Source organism: Momordica charantia (genome assembly GCF_013281855.1).
Source record: "Momordica charantia cultivar OHB3-1 chromosome 10 unlocalized genomic scaffold, Mcharantia_2.0 BLBB01000010.1, whole genome shotgun sequence".
NCBI classification, from domain to species: domain Eukaryota; kingdom Viridiplantae; phylum Streptophyta; class Magnoliopsida; order Cucurbitales; family Cucurbitaceae; genus Momordica; species Momordica charantia.
This window is the reverse complement of record NW_028275158.1, coordinates 13,472,177-13,484,641: the sequence shown is the minus strand read 5'-3', so window position 1 is coordinate 13,484,641 and position 12,465 is coordinate 13,472,177. Positions and strand designations below refer to the sequence as shown.

The window sequence follows — 12,465 nt, the reverse complement described above, 5'->3', positions numbered from 1 at the left end:
TTGTTAAATAAGAACCATATTCTGACTTTTATCTGGAGAATATCCAACAACGGATTCCATTGAGTGAATAATTGACCCAGATCCTAAAAACAACAACGCTTTTGAATAAGCATGAGTAATCAAATGAAATAAAGCAGCCCGATAAGACCCTATACCCAAGGCTAACATCATATAACCCAATTGAGACATTGTAGAATAGGCTAAACTTCTCTTAATATCTTTTTGAGCAAGAGCTAAAGTAGCTCCAAATAGTACTGTTATTATACCTATCAAAGCTATTAGATTCATTATGTAAGGTATTACTATAAAAAGCGGAAGAAGCCGAGCGACAAGAAAAATTCCCGCTGCTACCATCGTAGCAGCATGTATAAGAGCCGAAATGGGGGTAGGGCCCTCCATAGCATTAGGTAACCATACATGAAGAGGAAATTGAGCGGATTTAGCAACTGCACCTGCAAATAATAGGACCGCGCACAAAGTAACAAATAAGAAATTAACCTCACTATTATAAATCAAGTTATTGAATATTTTAAACAAATCGCGAAATTCAAAACTCCCCGTCGTCCAATAAAGACCTAAAATCCCTAATAATAAACCAAAATCCCCCACGTGATTAGTTACAAATGCCTTTTGACAAGCATTCGCCGCAGTAGGTCGGGTGAACCAAAAACCTATTAATAGATAAGAACACATTCCAACCAATTCCCAAAAAATATAAATTTGTATCAAATTCGAACTAGTCACTAATCCCAACATTGATGTATTGAACAAACTCATATAAGCAAAAAATCTCAAATATCCTTGATCATGAGACATATAATTGTCACTATAAATAAGAACCATAATTCCAACAGTCGTGATTAATATTGCCATAATACAAGTAAGTGGATCGATCAAGTAGCCCAACTCTAAAGAAAAATCATTATTGATAGTCCAAGACCATACATATTGATAGATATAATTACTATTTATTTGATCAATAGATAGATAAACTGAAAAAATCATAACTATACTTAACAATAAAACACTCGGAAAAGACCACATACGTCGAAGGTTTTTTGTTGCCGTCGGAAAAAGTAGAAGTCCGACTCCTATTAAGATAGGAATTGGAAGTGAGATGAAAAGTATGATCCATGAATATTGATACATATATTCCATAAAAAAAGTATATTTAATTCCTAATTAATTTTTCTGATTCACTAGCTCTTATCTCTTTTCAAAAGGATCAGTATTTTTCTGAATACACTATTATTGAAGTATGTTGTTTTCTGTACATAAAATATTCAGCCAAAGCAACTCTTGTATAAGGGGCAAGGTATTGTAATGTAGCCGGAGAATCCGTCGTTTCGGCTACTATAATAGTGTATTCCATTGCCCCCCTTTCCTATAAAGTAGTCACTACTTGAGCCACAGAAGATGCTTTTTGACCAATAGCTACTATGAATTCAACAACAAATTTATTGAATAAAACTTTATTGAATATTCATTTGTTTTTACACAAAATACAAACTACGAGTTTAGGGCAACACACCCAACAGGCAATCCATGGCTCGGGCATCTTCTCAGTAATTCCTTAAAACGCTCCCAAGCTTCTTGAACTGCTTCGTTCTTGGTCAACGTGTGGCACTTTGCCAAAAATTTCTCCGTCAGTCTGCCCAAGTGTTGATAGAATTTGGTTCTAGTATGTTTAGCCAAGTCCTTGCACCATCCCTGAGCAGAAAAGGAAACATTTTTAATCTTAGTACATCCTCAGAGACACCAGGAAGTTGAAATGCATTAGCTATTTCAATAAAGAATTTGAGATGGGAGTAAGGATCTACGTTAGTCAATCCTCCGAACTGGCCGATCGTCTGTAACATTTGGAACATGACTGGCTTGAGCTTGAACTGTGCGACTTGGGGTACAGGATTATTTATCCCTGAATTTAGGTTGTGGAACGCATGAGTGACATAATTTCGCATGGGTACATCTCGGTTGTCTGTTAGAAGGATCAGATTGGGAATTTCTCGTGCTCAGTTTGCTGCTCCTTCACCTACCATATCTCCATTTATAGGTGGACTTTGTGGCAGTGGAGGATCTTGTGGATTTCTATTCATCTCGATGATCTCTTCTTCAATTTTTACTTCTTTCGCTTTTTTATTTTCACGATCTTTTCTCAACCTCTGCTCACGCCTTATCCTCCCAAGGGTTCTTTCAATCTCTTGATCAAAGGTCAACCACCCAGACCCTGTGCTCATACACAACTCCCTTAAAGGTTAGATATAACAAAAAGTCCAATGACAAAGGTATGCAACAATCACACATGAAACAATTCACTTGAAAAGAATATGATTTGAAAACTTAAGTCCCCGACAACGGCGCCAAAAACTTGTTGGGACTTTCTCTACCTTTAAAAAAGATTAGAAACTCGTGCAAGTGCACACGGTCACAAGTAATACTCGGAAGTAATCCAAGGTCTAATCCTCAGGGACTTGTTGCTTTTCAAAATCAAGTAATGCAATTGTGATTTAGGAAGAAAAATGTGATGAAATGTTGTTGTTTGGGGTTTTAACTAACAAGCAATTTAATGAAACTCAACCTCCTTGTCTCCTACCTTAGTTTTGATACAAAACATGGAAAACACACTATGTTGGGAAAATGCATCAGGCGCAATTCCTTACCTTTCTTGGGATTTGAGTTTTACTCTTTCACTACCACTTTTGGTTACTGTAGAGACTAGGGTAACCTACAATCATATTCCTATGTGTGATTACAATCCTAGAAAATGTCTACCAACTCTGCATTATGGGTCAGAGGGCCTATGTCTGGGACCATGTTTTATGTACTTATTCCTAAGTCACATCTCATATTAGTTTCGTATTATTTTACCTAACTCACCTTTCCCAAGGTTGGGCTTTAGTGTATAAATCAAGTTCCCACTGGCCAAATGGAAATAGACGTAAAGAGAAGTTTTTAGAAACCAGCCCAAAAAAGTGTCAGGCTCAATCTGGCCAAAATCCCGAGCGTGTTGAAAATTAAATCATTTGACTAAGGCATTCCACAAGGAGGTTGATAACTAATTTAGAACATAATTAAATGAAAGTAAATCCACGAAAACATAAAGAAAGTATTTTTCATTGAATTTAAATGAACAAATAAGCTGTACAAGGAGTTCTAGCTTGACCATCTTCTCTCTCGAGCGTGAGGGGAGTTGAAACCCGCTAAAGAACTTTAAAATAATAGAATGAACAAATAACGGAAGTAAGAACTCGAATAAAAGCAATACGAAAGTTAAAAGCGTGAAAAACGAAGAAATGAACAATTAGAACATGAACATAAACCCTAAAAACATGTTCTACAACTAGAGACCGTCTAAAAGAAGATGAAATGAAGCTTGGAAGGGATGGAATTCTGATGGATGGATGACTCCCTTTTATAGCACCATAGGTTGGTTGAAACTCCCCTCCATTTTAAGTGGAAAAAGGGTTGAGATTCACCTAACCACCTCACTTAGACTTGGACTTACGGTTTTGAACATGTGGGAAATGTCCTCCTTGCCCTTCATTAATCAAAACGTGCGTTTTGACAATTTGTCCTCCAAAAATGCGCGAGCAACCTTGCAGAAACAGAATTATGTTATTTTCTTCCAACTTTAACCGCATTTATCTCATATTTTTCCTAAAGTACCATAGTTTGACTTTTATGCAGAAATAATCTATGCATGTTCTACTGTAAGAATATGTGGTTCTTTTGGCAAATAATAATGGGAAAGGGGTAAAAAACGTGTTCAAACAGGGCACCGACACATATTTATGCAGTAAAAAGTCAACTCTAACAATAACCGACAAGTATAATACATGCATTATGTCCAGATATCATTCCATAACACTAAGCTACAACAAGCCAATACATATTATCAAACTAGGAATAACCATAAAGTGTCATCCAACATATCCCAGAAAATCAACAAACCAATCACACTAAGAAAACATAAGATCCAACAGTGGATGCCTCACAACATCCTAGCTAATCACAACTAATCTAGCTTAGCAACCACAGTCAACAATTAAGAAAACCAAGTCCAACATTGACAAATATAATAGTATCATTTTCAGAGTCACGCACAATAAGACACAAAGCCTGCATCGATTAATAAAACACATACAAGTTGAGAATAATGAAAAACAATAACTCAAAGACTTATTCGATAACATCAACACACAATCACTCACGCACCCGCCGCTGGTACTACTTACCCACTGCCACGCTCCTAAATCTTGCATCGATTGAACACCTATGCATAAAGAGATAAAAGACAACCAATTAACACCAACTTTCCATTATAAAAAACAATTCTAAGGAGGTTCAAAGGTTCCATTACCACGAAATTGACATCTATTGGGAGTGGGTAGCTTAGATCTAGTTTGAATAGGTGTAGGTAGCGCGAATCGGGGCTAGAATGGAAGTGAGTAAACGCGGAACACCAAGGACTATGTTTTTTTTCTTTCGACATTTTTACAGCAGCAAAACACAAGGAAAACGCCTCGACAGCCACTGTCGTCGCCACAAGGGTGTGGATCTCCCAAATTAACTTGTTAAGGGTCATTGGTTGTCACCGAAAAATCGAGAGAGCAGCAAAACACTGCCGCCAGTCGTACTCCACCACAAACCACCACAAAAACTGTAGTAGAAAGGTGTCGACCGTCCCGTTATGTCGTTGTTGATGGAAAAAATACATACATGCGCAGCGGAAGTGAGCAAGAATCGAAATAACAATCTAGATGCATAATACAACCTAGGATTAAACATGCATGATCATACATTATGATGCTTAGAGATAAGTAGAGAAAAATACAAACCTTTGTAGCTTTTCAAAAATCTTCAAATAGCTCCAATGAAGGACCACCAAGAGATCTTCCTAGCTATTCTCAAGGCTTGGAATAGAGTGGTGGGACTCTTTTTAGAGAAGGAAAAAATTAGAGAAAAGTGGGGCTAAAAGCAGTTATGTAAGCTTTTTGAAAACACATAAAATAGCCAAAGGTTCCAAGAGCTTTTGATGTTTGAGCAAAAGCCTTCTTAAATAGGCAAATTACATGCAACTCTTGCATGTCAAAGTTCACCAAAAGCTTACAACACATATTCCACTCATGCATGGCATGACTAAGTGTCAAAATGCATGTCTAAGTTCACCAAAAGCTTACAACACACATTCCACTCATGCATGACATGACTAAGTGTCAAAATGCATGTCTAAGTTCACCAAAAGCTTACAACACACATTTCACTCATGCATGGCATGGCTAAGTGTCAAAATGCATGTTTAAGTTCACAAAAAACTTACAACACACATTCCACTTATGCATGCATGGCTAAGTGTCAAAAAGTGAATTTTTGAGATTATTTAAATGTTCCACTCAACAAGTTAGTGAAATTTTCCACCAACTTGGTTAAAAACATTATTTTAATCTACTTTAGTCAACCTTTGACTTTCTCTGGTCAAAGTCAACTATTTGACTTTTTCCAAAATCCGATGTTTGATGAAATCCATGCCTCCGATTATGAATCCGCATTCATAATTTTAATATTTAAATTCTATTTAAATATTTTGTCCAAATTTCTCAAATTGATATCATATATCAATTACTTAATCATATCTCATATGATTAACCTAATTCGTACGATTTGAATTATTCCTTAAAATTATTCCAAGTTTATTCCTATATGAGCTAGCCAGGGGACCTTATGGACCTACAGATCATGAGCTCCAACGATTCGAGATTAACTGATTAAACTCTTTAACCTAGTTAACCAACAATCGTTAACTACGCGGTCACTCCACTAAAGCCCGTAGCTGCACTCTCCTCACTGTAGATATATTATGTCCATTTGATATAACCATGATCGGTAAGTCGACCCTTCACAGGTTGTTCGTAATTACAGCTGGGTCAAAATACCGCTTTACCCCTGTAATTACCTCTTGTTCCTTAAGCCCCACTAATCCTTTGATGAACAATGATTTGTAGTCCAACTATCAAATCAAAAAATCCTCTCAAACCTTTTGATGAGGGTGGCACCAATTGTTCAAGACCTGGATTCAGCCCTTAAGAGAACAACCTCTCTACTATCCCAAAATTGGGTAGAAGTGAATTCCTTCTTGCAGCCTATGTCCCTAGCTATCTACTGGGTCTTACCCCTGAAATGGGAGGCTTATTGAGCCAGCGCTGTTGAGCTGCTCTCACCCATGCAGATCTAAGGATAATCCCGAGTAAACAGAAGTTCATAGTTAACTCAGGATTAAGATCGAGTTACCTAGGCCATCAAAGTTGAGATAGTCAGTTTCAAACAGTAAACGATGTTATAAAGTAAAAGTGACTATCTCATGGTCCGGTCTTTTGCAAACTCTTTGCACGGGACACCCTCACTCGCATGTCTTCACATGAACGAATTAGGATCACATCGTTTGTACTAGCTACAAAGTGGGCCGCATCCATAGTGTCCCCAGAATAAGGCGCCCAACCTTATTCCTATACTATAGACCATTTAGACTATTAACTCAAACTTGATCCATATTTATGTCTCTTACATAGAGTTTGAGTCTCAGGTAACAATCTAGGATCTTTTATTTTATTGGATTTAGATATAGTAAGAACATTTTATTGGATCAATAACTACTTATTGATTAAAACCTTCAATAACAACTTTATTGAATGATAAAAGTATATCTGTCATTTTCAAACTACTAAAACCCAACAAACTCCCACTTGGACTAAAACTCCAATGGTACATTTTATTGAGTTTAAGTGAGAAAATACAAGAAGATTGGGCATACATCAGATACACGCCGAATTATTCTCCCACTTATCCTACTTTACAAAACTCGTAGTCCTAGACTCTCTAGGTGACCCTCAAACACTTTAGCCGAGAGGGCCTTAGTAAATGGATCAGCAAGATTCTCTTCCGAGGCTATCTGAGTGACGACCACGTCTCCCCGGTTTACTATCTCCCTTATGAGATGGTATTTCCGCTCAATATGCTTTGCGCGCTTATGGCTTCTAGGTTCCTTGGAATTTGCAACTGCTCCATTGTTATCACAAAAGAGAGTGATGGGCAGATGTATGTCTGGAACGACTTCCAGATTAGTCAAGAATTTCCTGAGCCACACTGCTTCCTTTGCTGCTTCACAAGCAGCTACGTATTCAACTTCCATTGTGGAGTCTGCAATGCAAGTTTGCTTTACACTTCTCCACACTACTGCTCCTCCATTCAAAGTGAACACTGATCCCGATGTAGATTTTCTAGCATCTTTATCGGTCTGAAAATCAGAGTCAGTGTATCCAGTAAGGATCAGATCCTTAGCACCATACACGAGCATATAGTTCCTCGTTCTCCTAAGATACTTGAGGATATTTTTAACGGCAGTCCAATGATCATATCTTGGATTAGACTGATATCTGCTGACTATCCCTACTGCATAGCATATGTCAGGTCTAGTACATAACATAGCATACATTAAGCTTCCAACAGCTGAAGCGTAGGGAATATGTCTCATCCCCTCAATTTCTTGAGGTGTCTTAGGACACTGTTCCTGAGACAGGTGAATTCCATGTCTAAAAGGTAATAAACCTCTTTTGGAATTCTGCATCTTATATCTAGACAACATTTTGTCGATATAAGTTGCTTGAGACATGGCTAGTGTCTTGTTCTTTCGGTTCCGAACTATTTGGATCCCTAGAACATGCTGTGCATCTCCCAAATCTTTCATTTGGAATTGCTTAGCTAGCCATTTTTTAACGTCAGACAGAAAACCTACATCATTCCCAATGAGTAGGATGTCGTCAACGTACAAAACTAGAAATGCTACAGTGGAATTGACGATTTTCTTATATACATAAGGTTCGTCAACATTTTGCTCAAAGCCATAAGATTTGATCGCAGTATCAAATCTTATATTCCAGGACCGAGATGCTTGATTCAATCCATAAATGGATCTCTGAAGCTTACAAACCTTTTGTTCTTGGCCCTGTTCAATGAACCCCTCTAGTTGGACCATATAGATACTCTCTTCAAGACTTCCATTTAGGAATGCTGTCTTGACATCCATCTGCCAAATTTCATAATCATAAAAAGTGGCGATGGACAAGAGTATCCTAATCGACTTTAGCATGGCAACATGAGAGAAAGTTTCCTCATAGTCAACTCCCTCTCTCTGGTTGAAACCCTTTGCCACAAGTCGAGCCTTGAAAGTCTGTACTTTCCCGGTATGGTCTCGTTTTCTCTTGTAGATCCATTTACAACCAATTGGCTTTACGTCATTTGGCTGATCTACAAGAACCCAGACCGAATTGGAATACACTGATTCCATTTCAAGGTCCATGGCTTTTATCCATTGGTCTCGGTCCACATCATTCATCGCCTGTTTATAGGTTGATGGATCATCTATGCCGTCATCTGGTATGACGATTTGAGTTTCAGTTAAACCCAAGTAACGGTCAGGCTGAAGAACAACCCTCCCACTACGTCGAGGCATTCTCAACTCTTGAGAACGATGTGACTGACCATAAATGTTAGTTCCATTAACTACTTTAGTTGATGAACTAGCTCTTTCTGCAGTGTTTTTGGACATCTCATTCAATACTAGCCTACTGCGAGGTTGATGACTCCTAATGTGGTCTTCCTCTAAGAATGTGGCATTTGTCGACACAAATACTTTATTCTCTTGAGGATTATAAAACAAACCACCTTTTGATTCTTTTGGGTAACCTACAAATAGACATAATTTTGAACGTCGTTCCAATTTCTTAGGGTTTTGCACCAACACGTGTGCTGGGCAGCCCCAAATCCTAAAGTGACGTAAACTACCTTTACGCCCTTTCCATAGCTCATAAGGTGTATCAGAAACACTCTTAGAGGGAACATTGTTCAAAATGTAGACAGCGGTCTCTAATGCATGTCCCCAAAAGGAATCAGGTAATTGAGCATAGCTCATCATAGAGCGAACCATGTCTAACAAGGTTCGGTTTCTTCTTTCAGATACACCGTTCTGTTGAGGCATATTAGGTGCAGAAAGTTGTGACTGAATTCCATGTTCTATCAAATAGTCTTGGAATTTCAAGTCCATGTACTCTCCACCTCGATCCGATCGAAGTGTCTTTATTGATTTACCTAATTGGTTTTCAACTTCTGCCTTATATTCCTTGAACTTTTCAAGGGTTTCAGACTTGTGATGCATTAGGTAAATATCACCATACCTAGAATAATCATCAATGAAGCTGATGAAATATTCATACCCACCTCGAGCTCTTACGTTCATCGGTCCACAAAGGTCTGAGTGAACGAGCTCTAAGGGTATCGTGGCTCTAAGACCTTTTCCAGTAAAAGATCTTTTAGTCATCTTTCCCTCAAGACAGGACTCGCACGGTGGTAAGGAGTCATCTTCTAACTTATTTAGAAGTCCACTCTTAACCAGCTTCCCAATCCTATTGAGATTTATATGTCCAAGTCTTAAGTGCCATAAAAAAGCGTTAGAAGAAACCTTTTGTCTTTTATTATGAGTTTCGACAGTTCTAAACATCTCAGTCATAAAGATAAAATTTGCTCTGGTTGGTCTTAACTTATATAAGTTGTTTTCGATTATAGCAGAACAAATTTGAATACCTTTTCTGAATATGAACGCTTCATTAATTTCAAAGGATATTCTATACATTTGTTCTAATAAACATGAGATAGATATTAAGTTCCTTTTCATAAGAGGAACATACAAAACATTTTCTAGTAAAATGTATCTATCGTCAAAAAACAACTTTAAATCTCCCACTGCTTTGGCTGAGACAACATCTCCAGTTCCAACTTTGAGAATTATCTCGCCATCTTCCACCTTCTTCCAGGAACTAGTTTCCTGAAATGAGAAACAAATATGGTTAGTGGCTCCTGAATCAAGTATCCAGGTGGAAGTATCATACTCCACTAAACATGTTTCAACAACTAGTAAATCGTATTTACCTGTCGTTGCTTTCTCTGCTGCTTCATCAATGGTGGCCCCGTTCACTTTAGCAGTATTGAAGTGGACCATCATGTCCAGGACATGTTCTCTAACAGAGGTCCCCTCCTTCATATGCTCATTGTAAACATATTTAAGTGCCTCGTGCCTCAAGGTCGATGAAGGTTCCCCAAACATCGCCTTTAATGAATCCATGATTTCCTTTGCAGTCATCAAGGGTTCATGTTTCTTCGCCAATACATCAGTCATGCTGGCAAGAATGTAGACACGGGCCTTATCGTTGGCCTTGACCCATCGATCAAATGCTTCCCGAACATTTCGGTTGGCATTTGCGACAGGGGTTTGTGGACATTCCTCAGTTAAGACGAATCGTAGGTCATCGACGACTAGTATCGTATTGAGATTTTTTTTCCACGTTGAATAATTGACCCCGTTTAGTTTTTCCGAAGCTAAGAGTTGAACTATTGGGCTATTCATGCTGAAAAACAAACATACTTTATATTAGTTTCTAAATCCAATTTTAAGTTTAGCAAATTCTAATAAAGTACCCAATTTTTATTTATATTTGCAACGATACTTCAATGGTTTAGAACAGCCTCCACCGAGAGGCAGTCAACCATTCCTCCATTGAATTAAGACAATCTTGACCAAATGCTAATACCAGAATAACTGTTATTCCTATAGCCTTTAGTTATCGTTTGGTTTGGTCAAGAATATACTAACTCTTAGTAATTCTTGTAAGTGTGACCTTCCACTTTTAGACTTCTAAGATTAGGATCAATATGCTCCCGAAATTGGAAAGTCAAAATTGAAAACGAATCTAAGAAATCCTATCCTTTTAGGAGTTCGCGGTGTTCCGAATCCTATAATACCACCCTCCGATTGGTAAGGTCGCTCCAGGGCAGACATGCAGGCGCATTATAGGACTATCACGGTGCGACCTAATGGAAGAGACCGTAGGATTTTGTTGACACTAATCCTTCACCCACTTACTATGAACTACTTCCCCTATTCACCCTGTTCATAACCCATGCAAACACTCTCCGAAGGGAGGCCGCTCCCACGGCGGCACGAAGCCAAGCATGGATCTCACGCTGTGAACTCTTAGGGACGCTAGAGCTAATAGTACGTTACTAATCTTCAGCTGAAGTGTTCTAGACGGTTTTAGGGTATATTCACTTTAGGCATATATTCAGGCTAAATAAACATATCCTAAGTCTAGGTGATTCATCCAAATATAACTCTTATATTGGATTTAAACCTACGATGTCTAGGTGATAAACCAATTTTATTACCTCACACCGCTCACGCATGCTCATGAAATTGGTTAACACAACTCAAGAACCGACTCAATCTCTAGGTAGGGGGTGTTCCGTAAACCGTCAACTTAAATACCCCCAGCCTTAGACAAGATTTTATCGGGTGAGTGTTCATGTTTTACCAATTTATGAGTAACGACCTAGTTTTTGCCTATGAAAACTTTTGCATCGGCCATTTAACCCTAAGTGAGCATGCATATTATCTTTATTATGGATTTTAATGTCTATCTCTTTTATAACACTTATAAACTATAGGCATGCTCCATAACCATACATTCAAATCATAATTTGAATCTATCATGCATACTATACATTATAACTACTTATAAGATATCTCATGCATGATACATGCTTAATCCTATGGTGGGATTTTAAATCTAAATGGCATACATTATGCACATTCAATATAAAACGTTTAATTCATACATTCATAATGCATAATTATCAACAATTAAATTGGACCGGTTTTGGCATCCTTACAACTAAATTAAACTAAATTATTACAAAACAATTTTGTAGAAACTTGAACCGGCCTTGAACCTCTTCAAACCGGACCTCCAAGAACCCAAACCGGCTTGAAACAGCACGAACCGGACCAAAAAGGGAGGAAAACCGAACCGGGTTGAAAGCTTTGTCCCAGGCGGGTTTGAAGCTAAATTTCAACCTTTATCTCTTTGAATTTGACCAATATTACAACCTAATTCCAACTCTAATGACTTCGGAAAAAAAATAATAACAAATAAAAGGACATAATTACAAGCCAAAATTAAGAGGATTGCCAAAACCGTAATATATCCAATTTAATTCAACCACAACATTCATCAAATGAATTTGTACCCACCATATGCAAATGAATGTTATTCTAGATGCTCTGATACCACATGATGGAAAAAATACATACATGCGCAGCGGAAGTGAGCAAGAATCGAAATAACAATCTAGATGCATAATACAACCTAGGATTAAACATGCATGATCATACATTATGATGCTTAGAGATAAGTAGAGAAAAATACAAACCTTTGTAGCTTTTCAAAAATCTTCAAATAGCTCCAATGAAGGACCACCAAGAGATCTTCCTAGCTATTCTCAAGGCTTGGAATAGAGTGGTGGGACTCTTTTTAGAGAAGGAAAAAATTAGAGAAAAGTGGAGCTAAAAGCAGTTATGTA

At 37.8% G+C, this 12,465-nt stretch overlaps 1 protein-coding gene and 1 long non-coding RNA gene across 2 annotated transcripts; both read right to left on the bottom strand.

Moving 5' to 3' along the window:
* Positions 1 to 1,435: 1,435 nt before the first annotated feature.
* Positions 1,436 to 5,551, bottom strand: LOC111025090 (uncharacterized). The gene is made up of 5 exons (XR_015787272.1): positions 4,839 to 5,551; positions 4,361 to 4,660; positions 4,236 to 4,273; positions 1,821 to 3,595; positions 1,436 to 1,710 (listed from the first exon to the last, which is right to left on the bottom strand). It is a non-coding gene; the product is annotated as an uncharacterized LOC111025090 (long non-coding RNA).
* Positions 5,552 to 9,866: 4,315 nt separating this feature from the next.
* On the bottom strand, positions 9,867 to 10,453 carry LOC148208597 (uncharacterized). Its single transcript, XM_088119123.1, has 2 exons — positions 9,979 to 10,453; positions 9,867 to 9,874 (listed from the first exon to the last, which is right to left on the bottom strand). The coding sequence occupies exons 1-2, from the start codon at positions 10,451 to 10,453 to the stop codon at positions 9,867 to 9,869; spliced, it is 483 nt and encodes a 160-aa protein (XP_087975249.1).
* Between the last annotated feature and the right edge of the window lie 2,012 nt (positions 10,454 to 12,465).

Coding starts and splice junctions, on each gene's coding strand:
- LOC148208597 (XM_088119123.1), bottom strand. CDS start 10,453: ATGAATAGCCCAATAGTTCAACTCTTAGCTTCGGAAAAACTAAACGGG.